The sequence below is a fragment of the Beta vulgaris genome, chromosome 8, assembly GCF_026745355.1.
Source record: "Beta vulgaris subsp. vulgaris cultivar EL10 chromosome 8, EL10.2, whole genome shotgun sequence".
Lineage (NCBI taxonomy): Eukaryota > Viridiplantae > Streptophyta > Magnoliopsida > Caryophyllales > Amaranthaceae > Beta > Beta vulgaris.
Genome location: NC_079209.1, coordinates 38,801,889 through 38,821,155, shown reverse-complemented (window position 1 = coordinate 38,821,155; position 19,267 = coordinate 38,801,889). Strand labels below are relative to the sequence as shown.

General features: G+C 35.7%; 1 protein-coding gene across 1 annotated transcript in view; it reads left to right on the top strand.

The window, feature by feature from the left end:
- The first annotated feature begins 1,240 nt into the window (after positions 1–1,240).
- LOC104901426 (myosin-6) overlaps positions 1,241–19,267 on the top strand; it is a 30,929-nt gene continuing 12,902 nt past the window's right edge. Inside the window, exons 1-24 of the mRNA XM_010689008.4 lie at positions 1,241–1,514; positions 1,619–1,711; positions 2,641–2,769; positions 6,149–6,292; positions 6,604–6,749; positions 6,834–6,990; positions 8,960–9,018; positions 9,128–9,287; positions 9,674–9,823; positions 9,956–10,092; positions 10,176–10,322; positions 10,433–10,534; positions 11,587–11,644; positions 11,730–11,831; positions 12,180–12,217; positions 12,397–12,523; positions 12,631–12,801; positions 12,950–13,081; positions 13,179–13,288; positions 13,440–13,500; positions 14,852–15,029; positions 15,718–15,923; positions 17,343–17,462; positions 18,511–18,609. Of these exons, the coding sequence (XP_010687310.1) occupies positions 1,691–1,711; positions 2,641–2,769; positions 6,149–6,292; positions 6,604–6,749; positions 6,834–6,990; positions 8,960–9,018; positions 9,128–9,287; positions 9,674–9,823; positions 9,956–10,092; positions 10,176–10,322; positions 10,433–10,534; positions 11,587–11,644; positions 11,730–11,831; positions 12,180–12,217; positions 12,397–12,523; positions 12,631–12,801; positions 12,950–13,081; positions 13,179–13,288; positions 13,440–13,500; positions 14,852–15,029; positions 15,718–15,923; positions 17,343–17,462; positions 18,511–18,609 (2,754 nt within the window). The 5' untranslated portion in view covers positions 1,241–1,514; positions 1,619–1,690. The remainder of the gene's footprint in view (positions 1,515–1,618; positions 1,712–2,640; positions 2,770–6,148; positions 6,293–6,603; positions 6,750–6,833; positions 6,991–8,959; positions 9,019–9,127; positions 9,288–9,673; positions 9,824–9,955; positions 10,093–10,175; positions 10,323–10,432; positions 10,535–11,586; positions 11,645–11,729; positions 11,832–12,179; positions 12,218–12,396; positions 12,524–12,630; positions 12,802–12,949; positions 13,082–13,178; positions 13,289–13,439; positions 13,501–14,851; positions 15,030–15,717; positions 15,924–17,342; positions 17,463–18,510; positions 18,610–19,267) is intronic.

Here is a 19,267-nt window from a genome sequence, read left to right as displayed (position 1 = left end):
TAATCTCACCTTTTAGCGTTCTTCTCAAAATTGTCTCACCTTTCAATTAACTCAATATAATCCCACCTTTGAGCTCGATCTTCTTGTATTTGTCTAGGTTCACTCGTCACTTATAGATCCGATCAAATTCTTTTTATCAAAGAAAAAAATATACGTTAATTGTTGGCTCTATTGTTTAAACCTAGAGAAAAACAAATTCAATATTCACTTTTAAGTTCATCAAAAATGAAAGTATTGAATTGCTACAAAAACAATGCATGACTCAAATTTAGTCATCTTCGAATGAAAATTCATTTTCTTTTGTCTTCTTCTCTTTCCCTTGTTCTCTTCCCAAAATTAATTTCTATATGAAGCTACTTGAACATAGTTTTACTTCAAATATTTACTTGAACATATCGCTATCTTAAATTTTGCATTAATTTCTTCTGATTTATTTTTAAGAGTTCAATCTCCAGGTTAAAATTTTTGATTCAAAATCTTGGACTCTAGATTGAAGCCAAATTTCGAAAACTATAATGTATAACATGTTCACCAAAATCTCAAATTATTTTGATTCCATAGAAATTCAGAATAAGATTGAGTAATACATAAGAAAAAAAAGAGATTTTTTGGAGGAAAACAACGAGGATTCTTGGAACATGAAAACTAATAGTTCATCAAAAACTCAAAGAACAATTTTTTAACTTGCTTGTTTTCCAAAAGAATAGGAATCCCACCTGTAAACATGATAATCAGTATCCTATAGCACAACATCAAAATAAGAAAAAATTAATGACAAATAAAACATTAATAAAAAAAATAGTTCCCGAATTAGAAAGGGAGGGGGCAAGAGGAGGAATACTTGAGAGTGAATGACAAACAGGGAAAAGATACAAAAAAAAAAAAACACGTTGATAATAAGATTTTGTATCACGTGAGTTGTTTTTACTTGTAATTGCAAGTTGCTAATAGATAATTAACTATAATAAGATAAGATTTAAAAATGGAGTTATATTGAGTCAATCTGAAGGTGAGATTGTTTTTAATAATTTTCCATATATAAAATTTCTATTACTTTATAAAAATGTAAGAATTCAAACCTAATAAGCTTTGTGGGTTATGTTAATTATTAGCACCATAAACTAATCAAATCTTCCAGTCAAAAAAAAAAAAAAAAAACTTAACCAAATCTTCAATAATAACAATAAACATTATATTATGCGCGTTATAGCACGTCGGGAAGCGGGTGCACAAAATAACGTTTGCATTATGGGAAAGCATATACATATACGAGCAAACATGCATGGAGTAGCACTCAACAAAATCACATAATTTAACGGGTCAAAATCCAAATAAATTTAGAAATCAGCATCCTCAACAAACTTTCTCTCTCCTCAACTCAAATCACCACAATTCACCTCTGTTTTCCTCCGGACTTTGATCGCATTTTCAGGTGACAGAATTCGAGCTTTCCACTGTCTGCGTTCGAGTAATGTCGTATCAAACCAATTGCCAACATTTTCTTCTTCATTTTTGTAAGAATTGCGGATTCTATTTTCCATTCCATTATCTATTCATTTGCGTCAACAAAACTTATGCTGATAAAATGTGATGATTATCATCCTTTTTTTTTTTCCAGGATGAGACGAAAATTAATAGGAATGAAGGTCTGATTATGTTTTTTGTATTGTTTATACCAAATTGAGGCGAAATGGGGTCTTTTCCACACCAGGTAAGGATAATTTAGGTTATATATTATGATATTCGATCTGTTTGATCTTTGATGTGCTATATAATTTTCCCTTTTTCTGCAATTGAAGATTTTGGTTTACCTCATTTTGGACTATTATTGGTTGTTTCAATGATTTGTTGTGAAAATAATAATTCGGCCTTGATTGAAAAAATAAATAGGTTTTTTCATAGTTCGGATATAAAATATAGACAGTAGCTAGAGTTCTCAATTGGGTTTTGTTATTTCTTATATTATCAACGAAGGAATAAAAAACTATTTAATTGAATAGTGGTGAATTAAGTCTTTTCTTATAGAAAACACGGTACGAGATAATCTATAGGTTATACTAATACTAACTAGGTAAAATTGATCATTCCGTTCAATCAACTGCAATATCTTTGTATTTTACTATGGTGGCGTTGCTATGTTTCAACCTAGTTCAGAATATGACTTAGACGGCCCGTTTGGTTAGTAGTAATAAATAGTGGTAATGGAATGAAACTGTATCACAAAAAAATGGGTTTCCCTTTATAAATTTCCATTACCATCCAATACCACCGTCTAGTAATGGATAGTAATTAGATTTTAGGAAGAAGATGTATATCTTGGGATGAAGTAGCATTACCATAGGTAATGACATTGGATTTCTAGTACGACTTTACACTATAACTATAATGCATTACCATTCCCACTATATATGGCTTCTAACCAAACGGGCCGAGAGAGTAATTACTTGATATGTAATATATATCTCTTTGGCAAGGGGAAGGAGAAGAAAGAAATAAATCAGGACATTAGTAACAAAAAGAATTTCATATAAATATGCTTGCTCCTACTAGGTAATTAAATTGAATCTTCGAGATATATGTTACAGAAATCAGATTGTTTGTAATGTGGTAAAGGTGTTCATAATCTTCTTTACTGTGCAGGCTGGAGTTATCAATTATGTGGTGGGATCTCTTGTTTGGGTGGAGGATCACGAGGAAGCTTGGCTAGATGGAGAAGTAGTGGAAGTGAATGGACACGAACTTAAAGTAAATTGTACAACAGGAAACATTGTGAGTTTCTTTCTCACTGATTTGATGTTTAAAATACTTGTATAATTGTCACTTAAAGGTTCAAATTTTTGAAAAACCCTACATTCAGAAGGAGTTAATGACATTAATCAACAAGATACTATTCAAAAATTATATATTTCAATGAGCATCTGGCAACTTCAATGCGGTTCTAGATCCTTGTTAGAATGTTCCTAATATCCTAGCCATGACCACTTGAATTCTTCTCTGGTCCTAGCATTATGACTGGGCCAGAGTTGATGCGAATCCAATTGCATTGTCAGCGAAAACATTCTCAGCTGCAATAGTTTAATATGGACTTCATGCAGCCGGTTGTGGGTTTACAGTTGCAACCCAAGTCAATTAAATGAGTGGTGGTAAGCAACTTGATAGCTGATCTTTGGGTTACAGTGTCTTTTAATCTTTGCAACTCTTGGTGGACACATTCCATACCTTCACAATTAGCTCTTAGCTTTATGGTGCTCTTTCTGAGGGTGGATTATGTTCACTTAGCGTCTCGACTAGGACTTGATTTACAGAGTGATAATTTAGGGTATGCAGGCTTAGGTTCCGAAAATTGAGAAGCTCAAGTACATGTCTCAGGTATTGAAGAAGGTTGATACTATAGGGTGTTCTACTACAACGAAGAGACCAGGGCTTTTCATTGTCATCCCGTCATCCAAAAATGGCAACACATGCATGTCACTTTTGTGTTTCAGTAATCAGAAATGTTGTATAATAGATTGATTGATTTTAACAAATATCATGTGTTGTTGCTAGATCAAGGAAGGATTGAGAATGTAATGGAGATAAAAGGAAGATGTTCTATCTCTTTCCTTTAATGTAGGATATTATTTGAAGGATTACACAAAGGTACTTAGGAAGAATGGAGAAGGATAAAAACTTAGCATCAATAGTTATTTTTTGTTTCATATTTCGTCTTTCAAGCCAGGAATCTCTAACTTTTCGGCTGAAGGATTTGAAAGAAATCTCATTTGCTAGATTTGAAGACGCACTATAATGAATTCATTTCAAATCTAGGATGGGTTTGAAACCCCTATATTTACTTGCCTTCAGTCCTATTTTGATTTAGTGCTGGGTTTTGAAGTGATATGTAAGAAGTTTCTCCTGGAAATTAACCGTTTGCTATGTTTCTGGTGTCTTCACTCTAAAAATTCAAGGACCTTCCAATGCACTCAACTTCAAGCAGCATCCGAGTCTGGATTCCAGAACGATGAGTTCGGTATAATGGACCAAGATGTCATCCTTTTGAGTTGCTCATTAAAATGTTCTCCTCCACGCATTCTCATGTGCAATATGTTCCTAGATCTCTCATTGTTTCATGTCCTTTTTATTCTACAAACTGGGTTATGTTTGGCCTTCCCAACCCTTTATAGATTTTCATTATTCCTGCTTTTGCTGCTATTAATTCTCCCAAATCTTGTGCTCAGTACCTGCCACTCCAATTCTATTGCAGATCTCTTCATCGTGGATTTATCTTTGCTCATATGCACACCCACCTTAACATACACATCATTGCTACATGCATCTTCATTTTGTTATCTTGAAAGCCTAGCATTTGGATTTGTATACAAAGCTAGACGAACAATAGTTTTATAAAAAATTCCGTTGTCATTAGAGGCTCGTTGCAATCACATTGTATTCTTGATGCTCTTGTTTATCCGAATCATCCAAACTTGATCCTTTTTGGATCATGTTGGTGTATATCTTGTTTTATCGGATGATACTAATGGAGATATACCTCAAATGAATGAAACCACTATTGATAGGTAATTCCCTCCCACCTAGTTTCATGTTATTATGACTTGGTTTCTCCTTCGCAACCATACCCTATTTTGTACTTCGAATATTCTCTTTTGCTTCAACCTCATCCTCAATCCCCAGTTGTTCATACTCCTTTCTACGAAGTTTTTGCTCATCACCAAACTTGCTTTGGCTTTTCTAATGCAAACAACAAACACCATGGCATCTCATCCTGTATGGACTTTGTTAATTACCTCGTAATTGTTGTTAGGAGGAAAGGACTTATTGTAGATCTCATGATGCATCCTAATCATATACTACCTCTGTTTTTATTTAGTTGCAACAATTTCTACTTTTAGGTGTTTTTTATTAGTTGCAACATTTCCCTTTTCAGGAAAGCTTTTAGGATAATTTGACTATATTACCCTTACTTCACCTACTCTCCCCATTTAATTACAGTACTAGTAGCAGGGGTAAGTGGGTCAATTATACTCTCTTTTCTCATTTCTTAAAGTTTGTGCAAAAAGGTGAATGTTGCAACTAAATAAAAACAGAGGTAGTATGATAAATACTCCAATATTTTATGTATCCTTAATTTTGTCTAAATTTGTGCGAGAAACACCCTTGTTTGTTAACACCCACCAAAGTACATCCTTAAGTACCTGCTCAATAGACAATATTGCTCCATGAGTTACCCCATAAGGCGAATGGTTAACAAATACTTCCTCCATCCTCAAATTTTCTTTTTGTACTCTTTTTAGATAGCCACAAAATATCTTTCTCTTACTTTATTTAAATAACTATACTGCACCCAACCCATGTGATGTAGGCTTCCCTGTTCTTACTACCTCTTTTCTTCTCTTCACACAACCTTCTTTATTTCACAATTCCGACACTTTCTCACACTACCTCTTCTCTATCTATTGTCTTTCATATATTCTAATCAACTTTAGCCTACACCCCCTGTGAAACATTCCCAATATGCCTGCTGAATCCTAACAGGAAGATGATTTGGGGATGGAGCAAGTATGTGGCTCTGGTGTATATTATACATACTCTTGCACAACTAGGAATTATGTATTTATTTAAACAATCCTTTCGTCTTCGTTTTCTTTTCACCCTCATCTTTCACATTTTCAAGGATAGTTTTCACTTCTTTTATAGGCCTTTTCGCTCACAAATTTTACTTGTATCATAAACATCTCATGCTACGCATATACAAAGTAACTTCACTGACAGTGATGTACACGTATGTAGTAATTAGCATCCTAGCTTCTACTAGATTCTGTGTTGTTGAGATGCAATGCTTGATATTTTCTTTTATTTTTTAAATTTATTTCAAAAATATATATTGAAAGCCTTTTCTACGTTAAGAAGGCGTTCTTCTATTCAATATCTCATATATTTATATTATGCTGAATACTTATATTGAAACTATAGGCTCTTGCTACTGCTTGTGCTCATGGTACATTCCCTGACATCGCATGTTGCTACTGTTATGAGATGCAATTCATTCTGTTTTCTGATTACTTATCCATAACAGCTTTTCGTTCTCCTTGCTGCTATCATTATGCCATTAATGACCTTTTATTTCTCATCTTAATAAAATGAACTACAGGTTGTTGCTAATGCATCCAGGGTTCATCCAAAGGATCCCGAAGCACCTCCTTCTGGTGTAGATGATATGACCAAACTGGCCTATCTACATGAGCCAGGGGTTCTTGATAATCTGAAACGTCGTTATGATATCAACGAAATTTATGTGAGTGATAAGCATTTTCCCCTTCTTTTCTCTGCTTGTGCATGTGTGTATGTCTGTGTAAGCTCATCATTTACTCTTACCGTGTGCAGTCATATTTATTCATTGGTTTACACCTGTCAGAATTGTACATCTGTTTATTTGTTTATCGCACTTAATCCTGTCACCCTATGTTGCTTGAACTTGAACTTGCACATTAAGCTACAAGGGATAGAGAAAATTGGAATATGCTAGTGACGGTGCACTCCCTATTTCTTTATGTATTTAGTGTCATATTTCAAACAAAAAGTTTGATACAACTAAATTTCTTCCAGACATACACAGGAAATATCTTGATAGCTGTGAACCCTTTTCAAAGGCTACCTCACTTGTATGATGGTGGTATGAAAGAGAAGTACAAGGGGACAGCTTTAGGTGACCTAAGCCCGCATCCCTTTGCAATTGCAGATTCTGCATACAGGTAATATTGTTTTTTCGTTCAAATTTGAAACTGGCTTCTGACTATTTTGTTTCCTGGTGGTGCTGATTATAAATTTTATGACAGATTGATGGTACAGGAAGGAATAAGTCAGTCAATTTTAGTTAGCGGGGAGAGCGGAGCTGGAAAAACAGAAAGCACTAAAAGTCTTATGCAATTTCTAGCATTTATGGGAGGAAAAGCTGATTCTGAGGGACGTAGTGTGGAGCAACAAGTACTAGAGGTGTGAATATTAATAAGAATGACTTTTTCTGATTTTTTTTCATTCATTGTTACATCCTCTGTCATACATTAGTTTTTACACTTATCAAGGCACATTATAGATGACAAGTTGTTTTTGGTTATCAATTACTTCCTCCATTCCAGTATCATTGCAACGTCACCCTTGAGTCCTTGACACACTTTTTAAGAAAGCCATGTGAAGAGGAGAGAGATAGAGAGAGAAAAAAGTAGGACCCATGTCATAGGAGAGAGATAGAGAACCAACATTACCAAATAAGGAAACGTCACAATTAATGTGAAACTTTCAAATAAGGGAAACATTGCAATTAGAAAAGAACGGAGGAAGTATATTTTTGTTAAAAAGGCAGATGTGATAGAAGTTATTGGGGCATTATGTTGTTTGGAGGTGAGAGAGTGATGTGCCATGGTTGAAATGTAGAAAGGTTAAAAAATAATAGTTGGCCGTATCCAAAAATAGAAGTATAAGGAGTAATGTGGAACAAATGAAATCGGAAACGTAACGAGTAATGTGGGGTGAGTGAATGTTTCTTTTGCACAATGGGGTTGTATGAACTATAAAGCATAAGCTTTACGGTATATTGATCATAAGGTTATTTTGTCAAAAGGGATGGTTTTTGTTATAATTCTTCTGAAAGCATCATGTAAATAATTAGCTGTGAGAAAACGCCTTATATGACACTTTTTTATTATCAAAATACCTACCTTGTTATTGGATTTTGGCGAGAAGTAACTGGTAATAGACCCTCCTTTCCTCCCTATTTGTGTGTAGAAGTCATGCACATTTACAAAATTGGCCAGAATTCGGCGCACAGAGTGGAAAGAAACAGAGGGTCAATGTAATAAATAAGGTTGGAATTCAACAGTAAGCTGAGTATTTGGATAAAAAGGATCATATAAGGTGCTCTCACAAAAAGTTGATACAAGGTATCTTTTCACAAAAATGTAACGAAATAAGATGTTTTCTCACAAAATTTGCATATCGCAACAGAAAATTGTTCTAATTAATTAAACACTAATCTTTCCAGAACTTGCCTTTTCAAGCGAAAGTTGTAAACTGTTGCACGTTTGCTTAGTTTTATGAACTACTAATATTGACGGAAAAATCCATATTTGCGTCCTGGGTAATGATTTGGAGTTTCGACTGATCTTCTCTGTTTCCTCATCTCCTAAACTTTCATGAAGAATGTGGTTGTTACTCGAAAGAAGTTAGAGGTGATTTTTATGGAAGAACTCAGAGCATATAGTCATGCCAGGATGCCCGTCTCATAAAATTTGCTATTGTTGCATGTATTAAGAAGGGATTTAGGTACCCTTTAGGCATTTACTGCTAAGAATTTTGTGTCTTTATCATGGGAGTGTCAAAGGCTAGATGTTACCTTATTGATCACTTGCATGATCAATCATGGATTTCGTTTCACAAGTTATTTAGCATGAAAATTTCCATGGCGCAATGCTCTCTGAGCAATATATGGTGCATTTGGTTATAAAAACATGGTGCCTTACTTCCATTTGAGAGCCTTTCTAGAAAAAATATTAAATATCTACCTAGTGGTTTGTTCAGAAAAAAACTTGTACCGGTAAGTCAGATAGTCACTAAAATTCAAAAGACTAGGTATGTTTGTTCAAGAATAGTTCAAGAGTGATTAAGAGAAGTATGTAGCATGTAGTTTCTCATGACCTTCTGACTGCAAAAGGACGCTAGAGTGGATAGGGACATCTAGTCGAAATGGGTGATTAGTCCAACTGAACTAAATTGGTATTCACAACCGTTATATGTTGATTCTGCAGATTTTGGATAGGGACAGGTCTTCCTTCATCTTCACATTGTTATTTTAGTGTTAAATAGCTTCTTTTATCTGATTTCAATAGAAAAGAAAAGAACTATTAGTGCCGGCGAATACCATATGATTTTCTTGTAATTGCTCATCATCTTTTTCTTCATTGTGCAGTCCAATCCAGTTCTGGAAGCATTTGGTAATGCTAAGACTGTGAGAAACAACAACTCAAGGTGGTATCTTTTGTTTTTCCATCACAATATTCATTCTTTATCTGTAAACAAACCGTGTCTCTAGTCATCCTCGTCAAACCGAGTCTTACAAATATTTATAACTTGGCAGTCGATTTGGCAAGTTTGTGGAGATACAATTTGACCAAAGGGGGAGGATATCAGGTGCTGCCATCAGAACTTATCTACTAGAAAGGTCCCGCGTCTGTCAGGTGTCTGATCCTGAAAGAAATTATCACTGCTTCTACATGCTTTGTGCTGCTCCAAAAGAGGTAAGTTAGTACCTATATACTTATATGCTACGTTAGGAGACAATATTACATGTAGTATCTGGTCAGAATGTTTATCATCCAACCCCAAGCTTCCTTTGAGGATTAGATTTTTCTGTGCTAGTTTCCTTCACAGTAGCTGTATGAAAGGGTAGATTTATAATTAAGGTCCTTCTGCTCATTATACCCATAATTGCTTTCCTGACATAATTGAACTTTTTTTATTGTCGGCAACAGTAAAAAAAGTTTGTATGACCACCACTGTATGTAAGTCCTTTAAGGTCTTTCGAATGTGTGCTATATACCTGCATCAAGTCGTTTATCTACTTTGTTTCATGCTCTGTTAGTCCGTGGTATATAATAATGTTTGTCCACTAATGCTTGCCTAGGATGTTGAGAAGTTTAAAGTGGACCGCCCAAGAATTTTCCATTATCTCAATCAATCAAACTGCTACGAGGTTGATGTCATAGATGATGCCAAAGAGTACTTAACAACTAGAAGAGCCATGGATGTCGTTGGAATTGAGTCTCATGAGCAGGTAGTATGGACAATTGGGTGGAGCATTGTCTCTTTCTCCGTTTTTTATGTTTTAGTTTTGGAATGCTGTATAAGTTTACAAGCTCATCTTCTTACCTAAGTAGGATTTGCTATACTCCATTCCCCTTTCTAGGATGCGATATTCAGAGTTGTGGCTGCAATTCTCCATCTAGGTAATATTGAATTTTCAAAAGGGAGTGAACCAGATTCTTCTGAACCCAAAGATGAAAAATCTAGGTTTCATTTGAAAACAGCCGCTGAGCTTTTCATGTGAGCAACTTCTTGCACTTGTGGATATTTATCTAATATAGGCATTTTGATGTTGCTCACGTGCATGTAATTTATGTGTTTAGGTGTGATGAGACAGCCCTCGAGGATTCCCTTTGTAAACGAGTGATTGTTACACGTGGTGAGTCAATTACCAAGAATCTGGATCCCATTGCTGCTACTATCAATCGAGACGCCTTAGCTAAAATTGTTTATTCAAGGTTATTTGATTGGTATGATCCTTGACATTCTAACTTGATATATACACACACAAACGGATATATATGATCTATATGCTGGTTAACATAACCATTGTGACTAAGGTTTCTTCTCATTTCCTTAGGCTTGTAAACAAGATAAATAGTTCGATTGGTCAGGATCCTGATTCAAAAACTTTGATTGGAGTTTTGGACATTTACGGTTTCGAGACATTCAAGACCAACAGGTGCTTAACCGGTACGCACTTTTGTTGTACATTGAAACATTTGTACCATATACAACTCAGAAGAAGTGATTTGAATATTTGATGCGTCATACACTATATGATTGACGAAATGATGCATGTCAAGTGTCAACACATATTTACTAGTAGACCTGGCAAAGTTGATCCTGAAGACCCGAATTGAGACATGAAATGATGTCCTGAAGGCTGAAACCATACTCGAAATTATCCAAACAAATCCAGATGGAAATTGACTAGAAATGAACTTGACCTGATATTGACCTATTACCTGAAGTTACCTCAACCAATTTTGACTCCAATTGAATCAACCTGAATTTAATTGATCAGAACTCCATCAAAAATAAACCAACCAGATTTGATCCAAATGACCCGACGTATATTTCACAAATATTAATTCTATTGGTTTTGGATAGACAAGACCAATTGCTTACGAATTAACTAGTAACTATTATGAATTTTTTATTTGAGAGAAAACTACTAATAATTGTAAGATATGTTTCAAATATATAACAAATGTGGATTTTTTATATTAGCCTAACTGTTATTAAATAAATATAAGATATCATCGTGCATTGGACCACCAAAGAACCGGACCAAAACCGAAACACAAATGGAACCCAACTGGTTTTCACCCGACCCGATTTTCACCCAATCCGAAATGATCCGAAGTCTTGAGCCAATACCTGAATCGAACTGAATGACGAGAGAACCAGATCAAAACTGAAACCCAAACGGACCTGAACCAACCCAGAATTGACCCAAAATTAAATGGATCCGAAATGTATTGACCTGAACCAATCCCGAATAAATGATCCAATTGCCAGGTCTACGTAGTTTATCTTTAAAAGACTTTTGAAACTGATCATCATTCTGGTCATGCGAACCATGGAATATAATACTTTTATTATGCTAAGCTGGTCAATTGGTTTTCAAATCATGTATATTTTTGTGCTTGGAGTACAAGAAAATTATGCTTCCTCTACTGCTTCAAAGATGGTACTACTCATTTGTATGGTACAATCTATTCTTTGCAGCTTTGAGCAGTTCTGTATTAATCTAACAAATGAGAAGCTACAACAACATTTCAATCAGGTATTTTATGTCATTAAATGAAGAAGCTTAATGACGAATAATTCTTATAATACATTAGCTTATCTTGTGATTTCCATTCCTGCAGCATGTTTTTAAGATGGAACAAGAAGAATACACTAAAGAGGAAATTGATTGGAGCTACATTGAGTTTGTCGACAACCAGGATGTCCTTGACCTTATTGAGAAGGTTGGTATGCTCTGTTGCTCTCCTGTTTCGAAAGCTGATTATTATGTGTTCCACTATGAAAACTGGGGAACCATAGGTCCACGCTTCGTTTGCTTCTTATTGCCTTCTCTTCGTTTCCTTAAGATGTCAAGGAGTAGATGTCAGATTCTTTTCGCTAATACATGTGAGTTCATGCCACATTCTTTTCTGCAATGCCTTTTCACATAACGTGGATCAGGGTAAATCCATGACAACGTCTCCCGTCCTCCTGCTTCCCCTCGCCCTCCCGCCCCCGCCAAGAAAAGAAGTGCAAAACAAGGATTCTGTGCGTGCAGGTTTTCTGACTTTCTTCATTTTTATTGATCACAGAAACCTGGGGGTATCATTGCTCTTCTGGACGAAGCCTGGTAAGTGATTAGAGTTATTAAGTTTGCGAATGTCAGTATTTTCCTAGATTCCAGATACTTCAAATTTTCAGTCCCAATTCCCTCTTCAAATAGAACAAGAATTAAAAAAGAGAAACATAGATCTGTGTGACATATAGATTATTGTGTGTCAATGTTGGTGACATATGTTTGTTTCACAGTATGTTTCCCAGAGCAACACATGAGACATTTGCTGAAAAGCTGTACCAGACATTCAACAATCATAAACGCTTCAGTAAACCAAAGTTGTCACGTACTGATTTCACCATTTCTCATTATGCTGGTGAGGTAGGTCATTGTTAACAAGGCTATGATATGCTCGAATTGTAGAAACTATTGTTAAAGAAATAAAAGTATGATCTTGATATTAATCTATGAAACAATTCATGCTGCAGGTGACCTATCAAACTGAGTTTTTCTTGGATAAGAACAAAGATTATGTTGTACCAGAGCATCAAGAACTTCTAAGTGCTTCCAAGTGTGCCTTTGTGGCAAGCTTGTTTCCATCTTTGCCTGAGGAGTCTGCCAAATCTTCAAAGTTTTCCTCTATAGGTACCGGCTTTAAGGTCTGTCCAAGCTGATTTATCTCTCTATTCTTCCATTCTCTCTCCCCCCTCTGTGTGTGAGGAAATTATTTTTCCTTGATATTTTGAGATTCCTTTATGATGTTTGAGGCTTCCATTTTGATTTTTGTCCCTCATCTTCTTTTTCCAGCACCAATTGCAATCATTGTTAGAGACACTTAGTGCAACAGAGCCACATTATATTCGTTGCGTAAAGCCTAATAATCTTCTTAAGCCTGCAATATTTGAAAACAGTAATGTTCTCCAGCAGCTTCGTTGTGGGGTAAACTTTTCTGTTTATAGTTCTGCTTGGTGTAATAATAAAATCTTTTTCTTATGTTGCACGTTCAAGACTCTTGAATATTGCTTATTTCCTTCAGGGGGTCATGGAGGCTATAAGGATTAGCTGTGCTGGATTCCCCACAAGAAAGCCTTTTGAAGAATTTATAGATCGTTGTCGTATCCTTGCTCCAGAGGTTTCAAACGGCAGGTAACATTAATTTCAGTCATACTAGAATATGGCTCTTTTCATTGTTCTTTTCTTTCATCTTTACATCATGTATCTTGCTTGTGTTGTTTTATTCCCCTTTAATATCTTATAGATGTCTTGACCTTTTCTCTCTTTGACTTGATTTTTACAGTTGCGATGAAGTCACTGCATGTAGAAAAATTTTAGAGAAAGTGCAGCTTGATGGTTATCAGGTGTGAGGAAGTCTAAAAAATTATGCACTGTCTTTACTTTTTAGTTGGTGATTTTCGCATATCAAGTGCAGGTGTTTGATATATCTTCTGGTCATGAAGGCTGAAGCTTATGGTCATAAAGCCGAATTTGATCATCTTGTTATTATGGTTCTTCTGTGCCCTTGTATATTCAGAAAATATAGTTTGTTATGCTGTATGAAACTGCACTTACAAACAGATGAAATGAACATCCCCATCGATGTAGTCCTGCATGTTTAATTTTGGTACTCTGTTGTAGAATATTGTACATCACCAACTTTTTTCTTTTGAAATACCAAAATGACAACAATGTCATAGCCGTAATTTGAACAAAATGGGGCTAACTACACAAATCGATGTCATCACCCATCCCTATGAGTCGCTCACGTGAATTGTTCTCCACCACTCTCTTCTGTCCAATACAATATGATCTTGGAGGCCCGATTTTTTCCATGTCCTTTTCACACTTTCCATATAGGTCATTCTTTTTCCACCTGGGTCATTCTTGGTCAAAACCTAAATCCAAAATAGGATGGTATACACGAACAAAGATGTCATTCGTACGAGTCGCTATCCACCACTCTCTTCTGTCCAATAATATACGATCCTTGAGGCCTAATGTTTACATGTCCTTATCACCCTTTCCATCCAGGTCATTTTTGGTTGACCTCGACGTGTTGTAGTAATTTCATTATCCTAATTCTCCATTATGGGGATAGGTGCCATTTGAATTTGGTCTTGGCGTTTGCAAACATGAGAATTGACTCTCCCTCACCTAATCTTCGATAACTACCACTCAGATCCTACAGAAATTCCTTTCATTGCATATTCTGCCTCATTTCACGTTACCTGCCACTTATATCAACATACGCATGTCCGCCACATTCGTCCTCTGATCCTGATTTTCTTGAAAATACAGCATATTCCTAACCTTGTAGCAAAAGCTTGTTGAACGGCAGTCCTATAAATTTTCCTTAACAATTAAAGTTATCTTACAGCTCAGATGCTCCTCCTTTTGGAGCCACACTTATCTTGTGCAAAATATCTTCGTCATATCTCCATTGTTCTGGACAATAGATTCCATACGCAAACACTCATTGATAGGTGAATCCTGTTCCGTCAAGTTTGACAACATCTGGATCGAATTTCTCCGCTGTACCAAATTTGCTTCTAAAAATAAAGTTTTGCTGAAACATAGCCTTAAAGCTTCAAATTTTAAACCCATCATTAACATAAGCTACAATTTCTATGTCCATTATAGGAATGTAAATTTGACATTTCTGACTTACCTGTGCTTGTATGATCATTCTATGTTTAATTTTTTTTTTGGCAGATCGGTATCAGTAAAGTGTTTCTGAGAGCAGGCCAGATGGCTGAAATAGATGCTCGCAGGAATGAGGTTTTAGGACAATCTGCTACCACAATTCAGACACAAATTCGGACTTATTTCTTCCGCAGATGGTTTAAGCAAATGCGGCTGTGTGCCATACAGATTCAAACCTACTGCAGAGGTACTGCTATATCTTTTTTGGCTAATGAAATGCTTTGGAATTCCACGCAAGAATTTTCTCAAATTTCTGCTGGATGCAAATTGAATGAGATGATTCCTAAATCTGATTATCTTGGTAGATAAGAAAGATTCATTGTAATTGATTATCCTTGAATTTGTGATTGTTGTGAATTCTACTTCCTAAGTACGAGGCAATAGAATGCAATTGATTGTAAACTGTAAAAGCAATGGCATAAAACACAATGGCAAGAATAGTACAATATATTACTACCTCCCTGGCTTCTTGTGGTTGTTTCCTACGTTTCTTTGCTGGGGTTTGATACTTTGTGGACATTTTGAGTTTAAATTCTAATCCTTATTTTTTGAAAACTACATATCAAGATTTACGAAAAATAATATTTGGTAGAATCAATCTTTGAATTAAATCTAAAAGTTGAATTTTACCATTGGAAGTTGTGCCGTATATATTACTTCATAAGAATGTAATTATATTGTAATGGAACATTAGATCATCTTCATTGTAAGAAAAGCATTTTGTTGTGGAAATTGAATTGAGTCTTTCTCAATATTCTGAACGTCCTGCCTTTATATGGATGACACTTGACAATTGCCAGAAGGGCAGACTTCTTGTTGTCAAGGCCATGTCGCACATCTCTATGCTTTCTATCAAACCAAACTTTTCATTGCAGGACAAATAGCTCTGGCTGTTTTCAAGCACAAAAAGAGAGAAGCAGCATGTCTGAGAATCCAAAAGGAGTTGCGCAGGCATCTTGCCAGGAGTTCTTACTTAGAGTTATGTTCATCTGCTTTGGTGCTTGAGTGTGGTATGCGTGGCATGGATGCTCGTAACAAGCTACGTTTTCGAAAGCAGACAAGGGCTTCAATTGTAATCCAGGTAAAATCTCATAGTTTATATGTAGAAGACTTTGACAGTTGAAACTCTGTATCTCGAGCGGTATATGTTCTTTGTAACATTTGTATGTTGAAGTCTATATCTGGCAAAATGTCGTATCTTTGCTATGTGAACACTGTAAAACAATTATTTAGTAGAAGAATTTAGGAGGAAGGAGCAAAGGTCTTCCATATAACTCAATTGCAAGAACATCCCCTCAGGTCTTTACGAGCATCTGAAAATGAAAGCACCATCACTTCATCAACATGTCTTGAAATAGAAGCTGCATACACAAATTTCTCACAGCAAGAACAGTTAGTAGACACCCAATCTCTGATGTCTCTTATTATTTCTTTCTAGTTGAAGACCTGACAACAAAGAAAGCTATTTGCCGTAGATACTTCTACCCCGTGTTCCTCTTGAAGCTCATACTTTGACATAGGCAAGTTCTCCAGAATGGCTATAGGAAAACCAGCATAACCCAAACTCCCAAAACCTCTAAAGAGTTTGATTCATGAGAAGGATGCCAGGTTGTAGCGAAAATACATTCGAAGCCCTTCTCTGACTTAAGATACATAAACCAATCTCATTGTGTGGTAGAGCCTTGTTAGCCTTTCCACTTGTAGATTATGATAGATATTGTTGATCTAAGGAAGATTCAGAACAGCATCATTGCGTTGATTGACAAATCAGTAAAGCAACATTCTATGTATTATGGGCTGAGTTTTTTGACACTCAGATGTGATGCACACTTGCCTTTCCGAGGCATGGGTGCAAGCCTAGTGCTCCCCTTAAATCACAACAAGCAAGGATTTTGAAAATGATAAGAGACATTCTTGCCTACTGGCGATACGAGTGCAGGTTTGGTGTCGATCAAGGGCGCACTGAAAGAGAACTTAGAGTGCACAAGCGGGGTCGAGACGACGAAAGCGGATTTTTGGTGGTTTGGAATCTTTAACACGAGTGGGATTTGTCAAACAAACAAGCCAAGCAAAGGTGCAACTCGTGTGAAGTTCTCATTTCATCAATCATTACCCTATAAAGAGGCCTATAGGAATACAGTTGTTTTCCCCAGTGAACATCATAAAACATAATAAAGACTCTAAACATAATCTATCACCTGCAATCGATGCCCACCCACAACAGTAGCCTAATTTAGCAGATAATTCAAGCAAATCAAATCAGGTTTATGATGAGCTAAAAATAATGTGATATCCTATTGAAGACTAGATGTTTTTGTGAATAAGAATTAGCTTGGATTTTATATTCATAAATGATTGTTATTTTTTTCAGCTATGAAAATGGCTTCTCCTTCTCTATTGTTTCTTATATTTATCTTTGTCTATTTAAATCTGCAGAATTTCGATTTGCTTTAGCTTTTGGTTATATATATCTTTTTGTAATATTTCATGTGTACTACAGAGTCATTGTAGAAGGTACATAGCCGAGCACTGTTATATGAGGATGAGGATAGCAGCTGTTGTAACACAATGTGCATGGAGAGTCAAGATGGCAAGAAGAGAATTACGGAAGCTTAAAATGGTGATACTCAAAAACTTTTTATACTTTTTTTTAATTGACCTTTATCAGCCTGTTTGAAAATGAAATGCCTCCACTTGGCTTTTCCTAATTCCTAGTTTTATGGAGAATTAATATTACTCATGTATACACAAGTACATGCATACATAAGCATTTCTATACTCCCTTCTTTAATGCTTTCAGTGATGGTTCTTGTAGTTGGATATCTTTTTAGATTATTGGAAAAGTAGATCTGTAAACATGAGGACTCGTGAATAATATTTACTCTTCTACTAGTATATCCAAAATTGTATCCACTTATCACCGATTCTCTCTTCGTTTGTTTATGTTCTTTAGCCACCCCTACCAAGGGAAAAAATCGCGGATGCGGTCGCGATCATGGTAACGTTTTTGTTTTCGCGGAAGCGGCTATAACACATGAATGGAACGGATCGCGGCCGACGCGGCGTGATTTTTTTCAAAAAACTCACATTATTATGTTATAATTGGAAGTGAAAAGGCATTACTTGTGGTAAGCATCAACTTAGCTTGATAGAATAAAAAACAACGAAATATGAAAATTAAGGAAAGAGGATGGTATAAGATTGATTACGAACCGGAAAACAACAATAATTAACGAAAATACAAGCTTTTCAGAGGCTTGTTTCCCACCCAAAACTAAACCACTAAACTCTCCGATAATTTCAGCATAAGTCTTCCTTCGTAATTTCTGCTTTTCTTAACACTGATATTCCTCTCCTTTTCTAACTAAATCTATATCTTCCTTCACAAGCTTCTTGTTAATTGAATTATATTGTGCTTCCCTTTATGCTCTTCCCCTCTATATTATCAATTCTTAGCAGCTCGATGTTACTTTGTCCTGAGTACAGTTATTTGACTGTGTGACATACAGTATCCGTTAGCCTATTGAAGGTATCAATGTGTAATGAAATTTTGATCTGTAAAAGTGCTTTCCTTTTTCTTATTTGCCCATTAATCGTGTTGAATTGCCAACTACCTTCAATTCTACATTGTTGTAATTGTAATTTCATCTTATTTTTCAAATCCCAAGGCTTCAAAGGAGGCAGGCGCTCTAAAGGAAGCTAAGGATAAATTGGAAATGGAAGTTGATGAACTAAATTGCCGTCTACAGCTAGAGAAACGCAAGAGGGTAAGTGTTATTTCATGCTTTCTTCAGTGTTTCCTATCATGACAGTTTATATTACTTTTGCATAAATAATGATTGTTGGTGATGCTTGACTAGGAATACTCTTGATAGGTTTTCCTTCAGCAATCAGCATGTGCAAAACCCTTGGAGTATTGCATCTGTAACTCCAAATATTTCTTCTTTTCAGATTAATTTAATAAATCCTCCATTTTAAAAATCAAAAGCACTCTTGCTACCTTCAGACGTGTCAATTGGACAAATAGGCTCATAGTGACTAGGGTGAATATCTTGTATCTGAAAACTAGCAGTTCGTGCTGTCAATCCCCCAGGACCTAAATAACTCAAAATTTTCCCATGAACTATTTGTGTCGATGAATTAGCTCGATGCGGAACTCGAGTGTGTAATCCAAAAAGAGATCTATTGGAGGTCAAATGTGATTCGTTCATCTACACTTTCATATCACAGTTGCGCTCTTACCCTTTAGAAGGTTTAAGTTCCATGTTGACATGATATGAATCTTGCTATGAGATGGTGATTTACCTGCCTTCATATTGAGTCTTAATTCTTAAATGCTTGTTTCAAGGACTTCAAAGATGGTATCTCACTCTTGCATTTAGAAAAAACTCACAAATCTCACATTGTTTGATCCTCTTAGAACAA